We start from the raw sequence: 18,855 nt of genomic DNA, 5'->3' as shown, positions 1-18,855 counted from the left end.
ATGGGGTGGATGTGATGCTTCTGATCTGCCTCTGTCCTACTCTCTAAGTGTTGCCTGTGGAAAGAGACAGAGCATGTGTGCCCTGTCCTTATATATGGGTTGTGTAAATGCCCCCTTGTGGTAGCGTCACTTATGTGTGTCTTGACTGCCCATTGATTGCGTCCTATTCTATGTGTTCATCAGCTGCATGTTTGCATGTCATAACATCTCTGGTGCTCCCTCTAGTGTTTACTTGGTCATAGTGTATTTACATTAACCCCTTGTGTATTGACAGTGATGCATATCACCACAGGGTCATTTTGCAGTAAAGGAAGAGAGGGCTCGAGACACAAACTGGCCAGGATCTCAAAATTAAATCTGCTGCAGAGAGCTTGAGAGTCCATGAAAGAGAAATGCTGGAAAATCTCAGCAGGTCTGGCAGCATCTGTAGGGAGTCCGATGACTCTTTGTCAAAGCTGAGAGTCCATGGCAGGACAAAGCAATGCTGTGTCAGCTGTATCCAACGCCACTGGTGAACAAACAATTAAGAAACTGTAATCGGGAACAAAGCATTGTCAAGATGATTTCTTGAGGTATGACATTGTTAATTTTGCCAATGCAAATCAGGATGCAAAGTCTGTTAAAATGCATGGAGGTACTTGAAAATGAAAGTTTAAAACCCTTAAAACTTCAACGGCATTGTTAATTTTGCCAATGCAAATCAGGATGTAAAGCCTGTTATAATGAAGGGATGGACTGGGAATGAAAGTTTAAAACTCTCAAAACGTCAAAGGCATTTGAAGACAAGCATGGTGAGTTCAAGGACAAAACTCTTAATCAAGGAATGCAGTGAGAGCTTAAATCGTCAGCTGAAGCCTTTAGCTGAAATGTAACAGTGAATGGCAAAGCAAGTGAGCTTGTGGGGATCAAGCAGGCTCTCCTATCGCATTAAAGGTAAGAAATAATGGTGGGTAGTGAAGGTCGGCTGGCATGGTAAAAGTGGGTCCCGGGAAAAAAGTCTGAAAAACACTGTGCTACCAAACTGAGGTATGGGCCTAAGACTGAATTATAGTTTGGGGTGGGGTCTTTCAAATAAGATTGATGAAGACGCTGCACTAGTGGAGCATAAAATCCTCCCCTTTTAGAAAAAGATCAACATCCCTTTGCCACAGGTGTCACAGTCAGGAGAGCGCTGATTGGCCAGCGGTGGGAGAGCTCTGATTGGTCAGAAGTGGAGGAATGGCTGTGATTGGATAGTTGTGGAGACTCCAGCTGTGATTGGTTACTAGTGGAGTCGTTAGCTCCTATTGGCTGATAGTGGAGACGTTTCAAATGAATTGGCTGGATCTGATTGGTCAACAGTAGGAGGGTTCTGATTGGTCGGTAGTAGGAGGGCGATGATTGGTCCGTAGTTGGAGAACCGGCTTTGATTGGTCAGTAGTAGCTGGCTCTGATTGGTCAGCAGTGGGAGCGCTCTAATTAGTGTATCCGGGTGTGTGGGTCAGTTACCTGTCCGCGGGCTCTCGGTGTGATTGAGGGAATGGACGGTGTGGAGAGCGTTGCCCTGGACCGGGCGATCGTGCAGTGGTTGGAATGGGATAAGGTGAGGAGGCCGAGGTCCGGAGCAATCCCGGTCCCTGCTGGGGGAGGGTGGAGACGCTGCTTTTCCTGGACCAAGTCCGGACCATCGCTTGTCCCGGTCGGGAGCCGGGCACCGAGCTGGTGTTTTGAGCTGGCAAAATGCCACTGCCGCCCCTCTGGACAGGAATTAGCATGGGTCTCAGACTCTTTCATTGAGACCAATTCATTGGGCTGTGGGAGCCATACAAGCACAGTGATCTTGATGGTCTTCCTGCAAACTCACCTCTCAGGAAATTGTGCATTTGGTCGCGTCCCCGTTCTGTTTCATTTAAGTGTGCGCTTCCTTGTTTTTTCACCCTTCCCAAAATGTATTCCCTCACTTGCTTTATTCATTCAGTGGATATGGGCTTCACTGGCTAGGCCAGCATTTATTGCCCATCCCTAATTGCCTTTGAGAAGGTGGTGAGCTGCCTGTTTGGACTGCTGCAGTTCATGTGATGTGGGTGCATTCATAGTGCTATTAGGAAGGCAGTTCCAAGATATTGCCCCAGAGCCAGTAAAGAAACAGCGATACGTTTCCATTTCCGGGTGGTCAGTCACTTGGAAGTGAATCATAGAATTGACCAGAATCATTCTGAGCCTCTTTCTGAGGGTTTTGGCTAAGGGTAGTATCATAGCCGGTACAGGCTTGGAGGGCTGAAGGGCTTGTTCCTGTGTTGTATTCTTTATTAATCCCTACAGTGCAAAAGGAGCCCATAGAGCCCATTGAGTCTGCACCAATCCTCTGAAAGAGCACCCTGCCCAGGCCCACTCCACTGCTCTATCCCTGTAACCCCACCCAATCTTCGACACGAAGGGGCAATGTGGCATGCCTTTTAGACTGTGGGAAGAAACTGGAGCCCCCAGAGGAAACCCATGTAGACATCTGGAGGAGGTACAAATTCCGCACAGACTGTCACCCAAGACCGGAATTGAACCTGGCAGCAGTGCTAACTACTGTACCACCATGCTGCCTGGTGCTCCCAGCTACCTGCTGCCCTTCTTCTCCTGGGGTTAGCGATTGCTGGTTTGTAAGGTGTTGCCACAAAGAGATTCAGCAAATTGCTTCAGAGCATGCTGATGATGGTACTGCTGCATTGGTGGTGAATGTTTAAAGTAGTAGATGGCTGCTGATTTAAGCTGCCTTATTCAGGCAAGTAGAGGGTGTTCCTGCATGGTGCTGATACAATTGTGTCTTGTAGATCAATCATTTTCAAACTCAGGGTCGTCACCCATTGGTGGGTTGCGGAGCGATTGGGTGTGGTGTTTCCAGTCATGGGAAGAAGTGCCCAACATCCGCGACCAGCTTTTAAAAATACCAACCATTACAGGCTTTCAAGAATGCCAGCTGTTCTGCGCATGCCTGCCCCCTCAGCCGGATGTAGCAGTGCGCAGGCCCGGAGCCTAGCATGGTAAATCACCTCTCCTGGATGTCAGTACGCTGTCCCAGGAGCAGATTTTTAAAAAATCGATGGGAGTGTTCCGCCAGAAGCGGTGACAGAGAGCAGGCTGTGTGCCTCATACACTGATGTCACCTGCTCTGGGCGTGAAATTAATGAAGAGCCGTTCCTCCATTTTGTTAGCAAGCAAGCAACATGACTGAAGAATTTTAAATGGAAAGTGTGGTAGTAAGTAAGAGAGCACCTGAGTCACAAACAGGCCCGGATCTCACAACCAAATCTGTTGGAGAGAGCTGGTCAGGAGAATCCACAGCAGGACAATGCAGTGTGAGCTCCAGAGCCCATTAAGAAGAATCTGAAATCAGGAACAAAGCAGTATAAAGATGATTTCTTGTGGTGTGGCTTTATTAATTATGCCAATGTAAATCAGGATGCAAAGCACATATGTTACATGCAGGGAAGTGCTGGTAAATGAAAGTTTAAAACCCTCAAAACTTCAAAGGCATTTGAAGACTAAGCATGGTGAGTTCGAGGACAAACTTCTTGATTTTTTTTTCAAAGGATGCAGTGAGAACTTAATTTGACAGCTGAAGTCCTGAGCAGAAATGTTACATTGAATGGCAAAGCACAGTTAGTTTCTTAGATGGTAGTTTACCATGTAGCTGAAGAGAAAAGGTCCCACACTGAGCAGAGAGATTAATTCTCCCTGCAGCAATAGACATAATTTGTACAGTCCTAGATGAGAGGTTAGCTGAAAAAATGAAATTCATCCCACCAGTGATAATACAGTGGCTCGCTGAATTTGTGATGTTGCTGAGAATTTAGACGCCCAGCTTATTTCTTGTTTGAAGTCAGCAGGAAGACTCCATCTGTACCGCTGGGCTCTGGACCTGTGCACTGCTACATCCGGCTGAGGGGGCACGCATACGTGAGATGGCCGGCATTCTTGAAAGCCGATGCGGTTGACATTTTCAAAAGCCGGTCGTGGCCATTGGGCACTTCCTCCCACGACTGTGCTGCCTCACAGTTCCAGGGACTCAGGTTCAATTCCGGCCTCGGGTAACTCTGTGGAGTTTGCACTTTCTCCCCGTGTCGGAGTGGGTTTCCTCCGGGTTCTCCTGTTTTCTCCCACATTCCAAAGATGTGCAGGTTAGGTGGATTGGCCATGCTATATTGTCCTTTAGTGCCCAAAAGGAGTTAGTGGGTTACGGTGTAGCGTGGGCTTAAGTAGGGTGCTCTTTTCAAGGGAAGATGCAGACTCAGTGGGCCAAATGGCCTCCTGCATTGTAGCACGGTAGTACAGTGGCTAGCACTGTTGCTTCACAACTCCAGGGTCCCAGGTTCTATTCCCGGCTTGGGTCACTGTCTGTGTGGAGTCTGCACGTTTTCCCTGTGTTTGCGTGGGTTTCCTCCGGGTGCTCCGGTTTCTGCCCACAAGTCCCGAAAGATGTGCTGTTAGATAATTTGGACATTTTGAATTGTCCCTTTGTGTATCCGAACAGGTGCCAGAATGTGGCAACTAGGGGTCTTTCACAGTAACTTCATTGCAGTGTTAATACAAGCCTACTTGTGACAATAATGATTATTAAAAAAATTAAGTTCCATGATTGTTCTTAGATTGACTGGGAACGCCGTGACCAATTGCTCTGCGACGCTCCCGACACCCGCCCACGACTCACCTGCGGGTTGCGACCCTGAGTTTGAAAATGAATGGGTTAAGACAAATCGTATGAGATCAGAGGACATATATTATGCTGATGAGATAATTGGTTAAAATCTCATTAACAGTAGGTTATGAATGGGGGCAAGTCTCAAATTAAGTTCCACAATACTCCTCTTAGTGCTATTTCTGTTTCTCATTTCCGTCACTTATTTAGGCAGTTAGTGTATTAATGGATTTGTGTGTAAGGAAATATAAATTAAGTCATTTGGGCCAACTTAATAGACTGTGTTTAGGCAAGTTATGGAAATTGGCTGTGTGACAGATGTCTATTAAAGTCATGTGTTTGAAGTTTGGAAGCTTCAGCTCTGTTTCTAACATGCCAAGATATCTGTTGATGCAAAGACCAACAAAGAGTGCTGAGAGTAATAATTGGTCTTTCATTAAAAGTACACCAATAGTGCGAGATAGCTCCAGAAAACTAAACTATATTTTTGGTAATATTGGCACACCAAGTATAACATTGAATGGAGTATGTTTTGGCTGTGTGAAGTTTGGGTAATTCCATATTTTTATTATTTGGTAAGCACACCGATAGAGGGTGGCTTGCGGCACTAGAGGTGGTGTTATTCTGAATGGAAATGTTATTTTAGATCGATTGGATGGCTCGCTGGACCAGAGAACAATTTGATACAAAGATGTCAGAAAATATTTATTTCTGTCGAGTTACCACCCTCTGGAGTAAAGCAATGAAACATGCAGGAAGAATCAATTTTCTAGTTGGTAGCAGACTCTGTCCAAGCTGTATGTGATTTAATTGTTGTCTTCATCTTCTGACTGAAGAATCTGATGTGGGATTGACATGGATATCCACCGTATTATCCATTCATGTTGCAGAAGCACCATCTCTGGCTTTCCTTAAGGTAAGTCGGATGTTGCAGATTTGGTATAGATGGTCCTCGGAACATGATGAACCAAATTTTAGTGTTTACCTTCACATGGGCAGAGGTTTATATGACTTTTTCTTTGGGGTATCCTTGGATTGTTTGTACTGACCACCTTGATGTAGTTTTGCCCTGTGGCAGCTCCCCATAGAAGGGTGAACTCTATAGTCACCCATGTGAGAGAAATAGGTCGCCAATTACATTTTCTGGAAGGTGGTCTCCTTGCTGTTAAGTTCATCATGATAGTTGTTTGTGATTTTGTTCTGATTCTCATGATGGATATTGTGTGTCTTTGGAAATGTTTTAAATCTTTGTGGCACCTATCACTGACCCAGGAGTTTGCTTCATACAGCAGGGTGGTAAGGGCAATGGCATGGCAATGTTTGATTCCAATCTTCAGCTTAATACCTTGCTGCTTTCAGACACTATCATGGAGTTAGCTGTAAGCCGAACTTGCACCCTGAATGTGTGCACTGATATCTTCAATAATGATTTCCATAGGGTGCACCCGACCAAGGTATGGAATTTTCTGCAACATTGTGATTAATCCCATTCACACTTATAACTGGCTTCATAGCAGGTGCCAGGTGCTGGCAGAAACAACCTTGGTCTTGGCGACACTGATTTGGAGTCCAAAGATTTTGGTAGCTCTCTAGAATTTGTTTGCCAGAATCTCAATGTCTGCTTCCTTATTGTGGACTAACCGGGCACAATCACCTGCGCATGGAAGCTCTCTGATTACTACCTGGGGAGATTGAAGAGCTTCTTTGAAGGGAACTCAAGGTTGATGCCTGCAGGTACGTCACATCGTCTTCCTTCAGTGTTGCGGCAAGTAAGACATTGTAGATTTGGGGGTGCATCCTTACTTATGTAGCTGGTTACTGCAAAGGCTTCGAAAATCATTTTTCTGGTGAATGTTTAAAGGAGTACTTGACCTGTCCTTGAGATAACGTTTATACTGCGAGTTAGTAGACATTGAGAAATTGTAAGTTTCCTGGAAGCTGGCTTGATTATTATCTTAGAAATCGAGGTGGAATGTGTTTTACTTGAATTGGCCCAATCCTTTATCACTTTTGTTGCCTCTCTCCGGTGATAGCGTGGCTCATGGTTGGGTCAGTGTGAAGTGTGTTTACATCATTATTTCTGCAGAACTAGCTTGATGGGGCAGTCTCTCTTTTGTATGTCATCCCAGCTACTCTTGTGCATGTCCTAATATTCTTAAGTGTTGCCAGAGTGCTTGGAGACTGATTGATTGCTTACAGATTTGTTGGATGCATGATTCACTCTTTTTGAAAGGATGAAGTTAAATTGTGAATGTAAACAAACATATTTGCAATTAATCTGCTAACCTGATCTGTCTGCTTTGGTTATGATCCCCATAGAGATGAATAATTTTTTTAAAAGATTAATTTCCCAGGAACCACTGGGAAGAGCCAAAGGATAAGATTTCAAATTTTTAAACTATTACTGCAACAAACAAACAAACTAAAATCAATATTGGTCAAACATTAATTAACAGGCAACTAGAACATCAAACAAAGGGAAAGTAGTTTTGCATTAACTAACCAGTGTAACGGACATAGACCTGACAAAACCCGTTTCACACTATTGACAGATAGCATTAAAGGAACAGTCACACGGCCACTGACAGCTTTGCAGCATGTTGACTTCTCTCGCCACAGCAGTTTGAATCTGCCATTGTCCTTGGGCAAATGTTCTAATCTACCTGAGATTTGGGGATCCAAATACCACCAGCGGGGCTCAATTTCTCAACTCTAGAATACAGCAAATTACTGCCGGTGCTGAAATCTGAAACATAAACAGAAAATACCGAAAATCTCAGCAGGTCTGACGGGCTGGTTTAGCACAGTGGGCTAAACAGCTGGCTTGTAATGCAGAACAAAGCCAGCAGCGCGGGTTCAATTCCCGTACCGGCCTCCCCGAACAGGCGCCGGAATGTGGCAACCAGGGGTTTTTCACAGTAATTTCACTGAAGCCGACTTGTGACAATAAGTTATTATTATTATTAGTAGTATTAGTATCTGGAGAGAAAAGGGAGCTAACGTTTCGAGTCTGGATGACTCTTTTTGTCGACGCCCAACTCTCCCTTGGTTATTGGCACAAAACTTCACCTACTTCAGCAAAGTAGTGACTCCTTTGTATTCCGTGTATCACAGAGCAGCTGAGACTATTCTTTGAGATTCGATGTAAAGAGGTTAAACTTGCCACCCCCCCCCCCCCCAATGGATTTCTGTTTGTGATTCTTTTCCTATGGCAACCAAATCACATGAGCATGTCTTCACCATCGGCCTTTTTTGAAGGTTCTGTTTCATCTTAAATTGAAGGGGACGTTTTAAAACCTAACCATCCTGTAAAGTTCAGTGTTCATGGCGACTTTCCCTACAGAGAAAAAAACCTGCTGTCACTATCTGGTCTGGCTTACATGTGAGCCCTGACCCATAGTAACTCTTAACTGCCCTCTGAAGTGACCTAGCAAGCCACTCAGTTGTATCCATAATGTGACAGAAAAGACAAAGAAGAATAAAATAAAAGGGTGGCACGATGGCACGGTGCTTAGCATTGTTCCCTCAGCACCAGGATTCGGATTCAATTCCAGCCTTGGATGACTGTGGAGTTTGCACGTTCCCTCCATGTCAGCGTGAGTTTCCTCTGGGTGCTACGGTTTCCTCCTCCAGTCCAAAGATGTGCAGGTTTGGTATGGTAATGGGGATAGGGTGTGGGAGTGGGGTTATGGGGATAGGGATGGAGAGTGGGCCTATGTCGGGTGTTCTTTCAAAGGGCAGACATGATGCGCCGAATCATTTCATTCCGCACTTTTGGGATTCTATTCAAACCAGATGGTCATCTTTCATCAACTTAGGCAGCAGAAAAACAAAGGCAAATCCTGGCCAGTCAACCCTGCAAAAGTCCTTCTCACTAATATCTGGGGACTTGTGCCAAAATAGAAAGAGCTGTTCCACAGACTAGTTAAGCATTAACCTCACTTGGTTATGCTCGCCGAATTATATATTACAGCCAATGTTTCGGTATCCTCTGTCATCGTACCTGGGAAAGTCCTTTCTGATCAACAGACAGATGTACAGAGGTGGCAACACAGTGATATACAGATGTCAGGGAGTAACCCTGAGAGTCCTCAACATTGAATTTGGCCCAATAAAGTTTCATGGCATCCGGTCAAACATGGGTAAGGAAAACCCCGCTACTAGTGGGCAGCACGGTAGCATTGTGGATAGCGCAATGGCTTCACAGCTCCAGGGTCCCAGGTTCGATTCCGGCTTGGGTCACTGTCTGTGCGGAGTCTGCACATCCTCTCCGTGTGTGCGTGGGTTTCCTCCGGGTGCTCCGGTTTCCTCCCACAGTCCAAAGATGTGCAGGTTAGGTGGATTGGCCATGATAAATTGTCCTTCGTGTCCAAAATTGTCCTTAGTGTTGGGTGGGGTTACTGGGTTATTGGGATAGGGGGAGGTGTTGACCTCAGGTAGGGTGCTCTTTCTAAGAGCCTGTGCAGACTCGATGGGTCGAATGGCCTCCGTCTGCACTGTAAATTCTATGATATCTGTAAATTCTATGATATTGCTCGCCCCGAACTGATGAATCCACGTTCTTCCATGTTCAACACCACTCGGAAGAAACACCGTTGGTAGCAAAGACACAGAATGTTTTCTGGGTGAGAGAATCAATAACAGCCACATTGTGCCTGCCAGAGATGGTGCGAAAACCTACAACTGAAAACCTATTGATCTTGCCCTCGCTTATCTACCAGTCGCAGATGCATCTTTCCATGACAGTATCGGCAGTAGTGATCACCACACAGTCCTTGTGGAGACAAAATCCCACCTTGACATTGCGGATACCGTCCATCCTGTCGTATGGCACTACCAGCCAGCCAAATGGATAGATTCAGAACAGATCCAGTAGCTCAAAATTGGGTTCCCATGAGGTGCGACGGGTCATCAGCATCAGAATTATATTCCGCCACAATCTGGAATCTCGTGGCCTGGAGTGTCCCCCATTCAACCATTACCGTCAAGTCAAGAAATCAATTGACTCAGGAGGGCATATCCAGAGCAGCACCAGGCATACCAAAAAAAAATGAAGTGACAACTTGGTGAAACTATAACACAGGACTACATGCATGCAAAAAAGTGGAATTAGCGTGCGACAGGCGGGGCAAAGCAATCCCACAACCAGCAGATCAGATGAAAGTTGTGCATTCCTACATCTATCATGAGTATAATAATATAATATAATCTTTATTAGTGTCGCAAATAGGCTTATAGTAGCACTGCAATGAAGTTACTATGAGAAGCCCTAAAAAACTCTGCTGCCTGTTCAGGTACACTGAGGGAGAATTCAGAATGTCCAATTCACCCAACAGCACGTCTTTCGAGACTTGTGGGAGGAAATCGTAGCTCCCGGAGTAAACCCACGCAGACATTGGGAGAACATGCAGACTCCACACAGACAGTGACCCAAGCCTGGAATCGAACCTGGGACTCTGGCGCTGTGAAGCAACAGTGCTAACCACTGTGCTATCCTGCCGTTCACGTGATGAAGGAAACTTGACTAACTAACAGATATCTAACGGATGTCAGACGACTTGGCCCAGTGAAAAGATCTAGAGTCTTCACTCATCCGCTAAGTATGAAAGCTGACATAGTCTTCCTCCAGAAACACCTGAGGGAGAAAGACCAACTGTGGGTAAGGAAGAGTGGGGTAGAATAGACTTGACAATAGTGCTATGGGACAAGGCTAGGGGGTTGAACATACTGCTCAATAAGAGGACAGCATTCACAGTTACGAGGGCGGTTGCGGACCAAGGGGGACAGTACATTGTGGTTAATGGTGTCCTAGAAGAGACACTAGTGGTCCTTATAAATGTACATGCTCCTATCTGATATGACGTAGAATTCATGGAAAAGACCATGGTGGAAATCCCTGACATTGACACACACCAACTTTAACTGTGTACAGCACCCACAGAAAGACAGATTGAACACCAAATCAGGGGGAAAAAATCAAACGGGTGAAGGAATTGGGTATGTTCATGGAACAGATGAGGACAGTGGACCCATGACAGTTCACACACCCAGGGGAGAACGGGTTCTCCTCCCAGGTACACAGGGTCTACACCAGGATCTACTTACTATAAGTGATAAAAATGGTGCTTCCAAGGGTGGTAGGTGCGGAGTATTCTGCAATCGTAAGCTCCACACTGTGGATGTGAGGTCGGAGACGGGCCGGACTCAACATCGCACATGGAGGCCTGGCCGATGAGGCATTCCGCGAATAAATATCACAGGTTAGAGTCAGGTAGGTTCCAACAACCAGAATGGGAGATCTCATCCTCTCATGTTCTGGGAGGCGGTGATAAGGTGGGAAATCATCGCTTACAAAACGCACAAAGATGAGAAAGAGAGGACAGCTAGGCAACAACTGGTGGGGGTACCTGTGGGAGGTGCAAGAGCGATTCGGGGAGGGGTTCATCAAATGGGTGAGGTTGCTCTACGAGGCCCCGATGGCGAGTGTGGTTACCAATGGAAGGAGATCAGAGTACTTCAGGCGCTACCGTGGGACCAGGCAGGGGTGCCCCCTGTCCCCCTTGCTTTTTGCACTGGCGATAGAACCTCTGGCTTTGGCGCTGAGGGAGTCAGGAGGTGGAGGGGCCTGGTGCGGGGTGGGGAAGAACATAGGGTTTCGCTGTATGCGGACGACCTGCTGTTGTATGTGACGGACCCAGAGGGGGGAATGCTGGGGGTGATGGAGCTGTTGACTGAGTTTGGGAGCTTCTCGGGCTATAAGTTAAATCTGGGCAAGAGTGAGGTATTTGTAGTACACCCAGGTGATCAGGAGGAGGGAATTGGGAGGCTCCCATTTAAGAGGGCAGCGAAGAGTTTCAGATACCTGGGGGTGCAGGTGGCCAGGAGTTGGGGGACTCACCATAAGCTTAATTTTACCAGGCTTGTGGAGCAGATGGAGGAGGAATTCAAAAGGTGGGACATGGTGCCGCTATCGCTGGCGGGTAGAGTGCAATCCGTCAAAATGACGGTTCTCCCGAGGTTCTTGTTCCTATTTCAGTGTTTGCCCATCTTTATCCCTAGGGCCTTTTTCAGGAGGGTGACTAGCAGCATCATTAGCTTTGTTTGGGCGCATGGGACCCCGAGGGTGAAGAGGGTCTTCTTGGAGCGGGGTAGAGATTGTGGGGGGCTGGCGTTACCCAATCTCTCGGAGTATTATTGGGCGGCCAATGTGTCGATGGTGCATAAGTGGGTGATGGAGGGAGAGGGGGCAGCATGGAAATGGTTGGAGATGCTGTCCTGTGGAGGCACAAGCCTGGGGGCCCTGGTAACGGCGCCGTTGCCGCTCCTTCCTACGAGGTATACCATGAGTCCGGTGGTGGCGGCTACCCTCAAGATTTGGGGGCAGTAGAGGCGACATAGGGAGGGAAGTGGGGGGCTCGATGGAGGCTACGTTAAGGGGGAACCATCGGTTCGTCCCGGGGAACATTGATGGGGGGTTCCAGGGTTGGCACAGAGTGGGCATCAGACAGCTGAGGGACCTGTTCATTAATGGGAGGTTTGCGAGCTTGGGGGAGTTGGAGGAGATATTTGGGCTCCCCTCGGGGAACATGTTCAGGTATCTGCAGGTAAAGGCGTTTGCTAGGCGGCAGGTGGAGGGATTCCCTTTGCTTCCCGCGAGGGGGGTGAGTGACAGGGTGCTTTCAGGGGTCTGGGTCGGGGATGGGAAGATATCTGATATCTACAAGGTAATGCAGGAGGTGGAAGAGGCGTCAGTAGAGGAGCTAAAGGCTACGTGGGAGGGGGAACTGGGGGAACAGATCGAAGATGGGACGTGGGCTGATGCCCTGGAGAGGGTTAACTCTCCCTCCTCATGTGCGCGGCTTAGCCTCATCCAATTCAAGGTGCTGCACCGGGCCCATATGTCCGGGACTAGGGTGAGTAGGTTCTTTGGGGGCGAAGACAGGTGTGTCAGGTGTTCGGGGATTCCAGCGAACCATGCCCATATGTTCTGAGCATGCCCAGCACTGGAGAAGTTCTGGAAGGTGGTGGCGAGGACGGTGTCAAGGGTGGTGGGATCCAGGGTCAAGCCAGGCTGGGGACTCGCGATTTTTGGGGTTGGGGTGGAGCCGGGAGTGCAGGAGGCGAGAGAGGCTGGTGTTCTGGCCTTTGCGTCCCTAGTAGCCAGGCGGAGGATCTTGCTACAATGGAAGAATGCGAGACCCCCAAGCGTGGAGACCTGGATCAATGACATGGCGGGTTTTATTAAGCTAGAGAAGGTCAAATTTGCCCTGAGAGGATCGGTACAAGGGTTCTTTAGGCGGTGGCAACCTTTCCTCGACTTTCTGGCTCAGCGATAGGGTACTGGGTCAGCAGCAGCAGCAACCCGGTGGGGGGGGGGGGGGGGGGGGGGGGGGTGTCACGTTGACTCTGTTTACTTATTTAATTTTAATTCATTTTTAAGTTCTCTTGTTCACTGGGTTTGGGGGTGTGGGGGGTGAGATACATACGTTGATACAGACTTAAACGTGGTACAGTTATTATGGTGTTTTATTGTTGCTTTTCATTGTTTGATATATTTTCTGTAAAAAAAAAATTTCAATAAAAATTATTTTTTTTAAAAACGGACCAAAGCATCATGAAGAAAAATGTTTTTATGCAGTGAGTGGTTCCAATCTGGAACTTGATGGGGAAAGAGCAGGAGAGTGAGAAGAGTTAAGTTTCTCTTGCAGAGTCAGCAAGGCCTCACCGGGTCGAATGATGCCTTTTGTGCTGTAAACCTTTTACAATTTTATCCTTTTCTGCTGAGGTAGTGTTGTGTGCAATGTGGTTGGATGTTACTAATAGCGGCCCTTCAGTTCTTGCTTTGGCAGCAAGATTTGTGAGGAATGTTAACTTTTTTTTATCAAGAATTAGCAATGTTATATATTCAGTTCTGATTCACAGCAGGAATGTGACAGCTGTTTATAATGAGTTTGAAAGTATAGCTTGATGTTATATTGCCCAGCAAACCAATGACGTTTTAATAATTTTTGCTTTTCTAGAATCCAAAGACGTTAGCAGAGGTCAGGCAGCTGAATTGTGACGGGGATATTGATCGGCTTGAAGAATGTTTTGGATCAAGGATGATGTTTGGAACAGCTGGGATGCGGTCAACCATGGGCCCAGGATTTTCTCACATGAATGACCTTACAATTATTCAGACAACACAAGTAAGTTGATGTGTAAGCACGATTTGAAAAACTGCTGAACTTCATGAAAATTGTTTTGGGAGTAGCTAATCTGTCGGTTTGTTAGGGCAAGGAGGACCAACATCTGGGTTATCCCTCTTCCCTAAAATGTGAAACAGTTGACATGTTTCAAAGTGTACCATCTGGTATCCTAGCATCGAACAGAGCTTACTTCAGTGACTGGGGGAGACATCACTATATATGAAGATCTTGCGATTTACAGCCTAACTGGGTTTAGATGGCTTTCTAATAAAAACATATGAACTAAGAGCAGGGGAGTAGGCAATTCATCCCCTCGAGCCCGATTCACCAACTCTTTCCTGCTTGTTCTCCACAACGTATCAACACATTACTAATTAAAAAGCTATCTCCTCAAATGTACTCAATTCTACAGATTCACGACCCTTTGAGAGATGTTTTTAATCTGCTACCCTTTACCCTAAAACTATGACCTCTCGTTCTAGAATTCCCCACAAGAAGAAACATTCGCTCCACGTCTATTTTGTCAATAACTTTTATCATCTAATCTACATCAATTAGATCTCTCATTCTTCTAAGCACGAGAGAGTACAGGCCTAAACTGCTCAATCTCTCTTCATAAGACAAATCCCTCTCTGAACCTCCTCTGAACTGCCTCTAATGCTATTACATCCCTCCTCAAATAAGGAGACCAAAACTGTACACACTACTCCAGGTGCAGTCTCACCAATGCCTTATACAGTTGCAGCAACAATTCCCTACTTTTATACTCTTTTAGCTATAAAGGCCAAAATTTCATTTGCATCCTTATTACCGACTGTGGAGGCTGGGCGGGCCGAAGGGCCTGTTCATGTGCTGTAATTTTCTTTGTTCTTTGTCCACACAGGTGTTAGGAGAAAACTTGCAAGGTAATTGTCGATTCATTCTTTCCCCTCCCACCCATTTTACACCTATGGTGCTCAACTACAGGCTTTTTTGATTCTGGTCTCACCATTTCATCACAACTTTTATCCGTGTTTTATTCGTGTTTTACCTCCTAAGTGTCTGGAATGTGTCAAAATACTTGAGTCCTTCTCCCTGTTAATAGACCTTTGTACAAATCACTCGGTTGTTCATGAAGGTACCTCCAAAATGAAACCAAATTATTGATTCAGATAGAATAGAATAACCCTGTAACAGGGAGGGAATAGTGATATTTAACTTAGAGCTGGATGCAGCCAGCTTCCTCACACATCAGGAGAACAGGACAACTGGGAGATTTAAGCAAATTACTGCAGATGCTGGAATCTGAAACAAAAAGAGAAAAGGCTGGAAAATCTCATGGGTCTGAGAGCATCTGTAGAGAAAGAACAGAGCTAGCATTTTGAGTCTGGATGACTGTTCTTCAGCGATCTGACAGAGAGTCATCCAGACTCGAAACATTAGCTCTGTTCTGTCTCCACACATGCCATCAGACTTGCTGAGAATTTAAAAAAAAAATTTAGAGTACCCAATTCATTTTTTCCAATTAAGGCGCAATTTAGCGTGGCCAATTCACCTACCCTGCACATCTTTGGATTGTGGGGCGAAACCCACGCAATCACGGGGAGAATGTGCAAACTCCACACGGACAGTGACCCAGAGCCGGGATCGAACCTGGGACCTCGGCGCCGTGAGGCAGCAATGCTAACCACTGTGCCACAGTGCAGCCCGACTTGCTGAGATTTTACCTGACTGGGAAATTTACTGGGAAACCCAAAAGAAGAGGCTAAGGGAGCAGTTAAAAATGACAGTGGAGAAGTGTGTGCAGTGAGAAGTGTTGTCTGATTACAGCAGCAATAAGCTGTGGGGAAAAGAAATGAGGTTGAGAAAGCAGAAATAAAGGGATTATTTTACTGTCCGCCTATTAAGTAGACAGTGAGGATGAAGTTATTTAATTTGTGCTGTTCAGTGTTGCATTGAAGTTGAAGGATATGGTATTATAAACTGTGACTAAAGATTTTAATTCTGAAATATTGCCAATAATGTTTTTTGCTGTCTGTGTACTTCAAATTGAATTTAATGTATTACACGTGGAATTAGTTTTTAGCATCTATTGTTATGATCTTGAGGGAGACCAGTAATTTCTAAATATAAATTCAAACTCCCAGTTATTAGCTGAATTACCCCATGATATTTCACGTATAGTAAAGGTTTTTTGTTTATAACAAGAGTGAAACAAAGCAAGTACTTGCAACATGGTACTATTATTCTATAAGCCAAGGTGTGCCACAGGTCCACAGAATCCATAAAATCCCTACAGTGCAGAAGGCGGCTGTTTGGCCTATCGAGTTTGCACCGACCCTCCGAAAGCGAGCTCTACCTAGGCCAACTCATCACACTATCCCCCAAATGCCATGCATTGATCACTGCCAATCCACACAAAGGAACAACGTACAAGCTCCCCAAGACAGTCACCCACGGCCGGAATCACCCGGGACCCTGGCGCTGTGAGACAGCAGTGCTAACCACTCTGCCACCATGCTGCCCTCATGAATTCACTTTGATTCTCCTCAGTATTCCTGCTATTCTTTGATGTATGAGACTTCTTGTGATCTTTCCACGAGCATCCAGCTATGTGACCCTCCAACTCTACTTGAGCATCTGATGATTCTGGGCACCCCAGCTCAGGATGGGCCTCTCTGCTTTCTTGCTCAGTGACTCCAAAAAAGACACTCTTGGTTTTGGATCTGCCTCTGCTCCTGGCAGGTTTCTTTTTCTACTTGTCTCAAAGTTCCTCCCAGGCCCCAACTACCTGTTTCTGTGAGAAAACACACTGATAAACCCAAAACCAAAAACTCCCTCCATGTAATCTATCTCTATGGCCAAATTGCACACCTAGGATGTCTCAGGTAAAGATTCAACAAATCGCCTACAATTTCCAAACCTTCCCTTTGTTCTAGAAAACTATGTGAAGACAACTGTCCACATCTCTTCTCCACCAAGTATCTCAAAACAGGTAATCCATCGTTTAATGTTTTCCCACTTCCAACTCTGACCTTAATAAATAAATATTACAATTACTTGAGGTTTGTTTATCAGATTCTCGCCAGGCATTTTAATTTCTTCTATTTAACCATTTCAGTCTCCAAACTAGAAGTTGTACTCTGAAAACATTTGAATCATGAACTTACATATTTGTGACACCATACATTAGAACACACATCTACGAAAAGAAAACAATGGCCAAATGTAGAATAAAGGAGACCTATTGGAACAAATCCCCCCCACCCCACCCCTGTGCAATATGGACCTAATCCCAAGAATATAACGCTGTTCTCTAAGCCTTCTATTTTACGTCTAAAAGAAAGCTTGAAAGGAATTGCATTTAATTTGAATTTTTCTTTGCTTCTTTAGGGTTTATGTAGGTGTTTGGAGAAACTGTTTCCAGATGTAAAAGACAGAGGTGTTGTTATTGGATTTGATGCACGTGCTCACCCTCCCAGTGGAAGCAGTAGCCAAAGGTGGAGTTTATTTGGAAACAGTTTTTAAGTCTTAGTGGAATTGTGACTTTAGAGAAAACATAAAGTATTGTTTTATACTGCTTGAACTGCATGCTAATGAATGATGTTTAATTTACTAACAAAGCTATTAATAAATGAGATTTATAAACTTAGTTTTGTTATTATGCGTGAAGTCCACTTAGATGGGGCTGTCCGCAAATACCTCAGTTTTGCAGTTAAGCTTTCCATACAAGAAAATAAATTGTAATCTTCTGCTGCATTTAATACCCTGAAATATGAATTGAAGCGAAGGATTTGATTTAATCATTGAACAAGCGGAACTCTGGACTTCCGGTGACGGCAGGCGGGAAGCAGCCGCGCGTTGGAGGGCTCCCGTTCAGGAACGGCATGGTCGGGGGTCCTAAGGGCATTGGAGGCAGCAAAAGTCGGGAGACAGCACAGGGGGAGGAAATGTCAAAGATTAGCAAAAAAACAGCCGTGAAAAAAGCGGCTGAAAGTCCATCGGGGAGTGGAAAGGTCATCGCGGGGTCAGTAAAGAAAATGGAGGCTGGAGCACCAGGGGAGGCCGCATTGCTTACGGTTTAAGAAATAACCAAGGCGATGGCCGTGGAAGTCGAAAGGCAGTTAACAAAACACATGGAGGCAATGCGGAAGGAGATGGGGGCGGTTTTGAAAGCGCTGGTGGAGGAGGCGATTACCCCGGTGAGGACGGCGGTGGCAAACGCAGTGGCGGAGGTGCGGGAGCAAGACGAGGTGCTGAAGGAAGTGGAAGAGACATTACTGCAGCACAGTGATCAACTTATCTCGTTGGGGAAGGAGATGCGGAAGGTGATAGAGATCAACCAGGATCTGCGAGGCAAAATGGAAGGCCTGGAAAACAGATCCAGGCGACAGAATTTGAGGATTGTGGGGCTGCCCGAAGGAGTGGAAGGCCTGAGGCCGACTGCATATTTTGCCACGATGTTGGCGGAACTATTGGGGGAGGGGGAGGATTCCTCCCAATATGAGCTGGATCGGGCTCATTGGTCGTGGAGGCCTGTACCAAAGGCGAGTGAGCCGCTAAGAGTAGTGACTCTGTGCTTCCGTAGGTACAGTGTAAAGGAGAAGGTCCTGTGCTGGGCCAAGCAGAAGCGGGTGGTGCAGTGGGCTGGAGTTGGTATACGCGTACAGTGGAGCTGGCGAGGAGGCGGGCTGTCTTCAACCAGGTGAAGAGGGTACTGTTCATTAGCACGGTGCAGTGTGGCATTGCATATCCAGCGAAGCTGAGGGTGACCTACAAGTTCAAGGACTTTTATTTTGGGACGGCGGAAGCAGCGGAGGAGTTTGCAAAGGCAGAAGGACTGTGGCAGAATTGAGAAATTGTACCAATGTAGCCTCATGACTGTATCTTTGCTTTTTTTTTGTTTCACTGCGTGCTGGTGTATGGGCTATAGGAACCAACGTTGTATATACTTGGACAAGGGAAGAAATGGGACTTTCAGTCGTAATGAGGGTTCTTTGGGGTGTGGGTGTGTATGTGGGG

The 18,855-nt window shown here is 46.1% G+C and overlaps 1 protein-coding gene across 1 annotated transcript in view; it reads left to right on the top strand.

Moving 5' to 3' along the window:
* The first annotated feature begins 1,447 nt into the window (after window positions 1-1,447).
* Window positions 1,448-18,855, top strand: part of LOC119962993 (phosphoglucomutase-2-like) — a 100,692-nt gene continuing 83,284 nt past the window's right edge. Inside the window, 3 exon segments of the mRNA XM_038791430.1 lie at window positions 1,448-1,582; window positions 13,687-13,854; window positions 17,227-17,333. Coding sequence (XP_038647358.1) covers window positions 1,520-1,582; window positions 13,687-13,854; window positions 17,227-17,333 — 338 coding nt within the window. The 5' untranslated portion in view covers window positions 1,448-1,519.

Source organism: Scyliorhinus canicula, chromosome 3 (genome assembly GCF_902713615.1).
Source record: "Scyliorhinus canicula chromosome 3, sScyCan1.1, whole genome shotgun sequence".
In the NCBI taxonomy this organism is placed as follows: Eukaryota; Metazoa; Chordata; class Chondrichthyes; order Carcharhiniformes; family Scyliorhinidae; genus Scyliorhinus; species Scyliorhinus canicula.
Note: the sequence above shows the minus strand (reverse complement) of the source record. Positions and strands in the feature narration are given on the sequence as shown.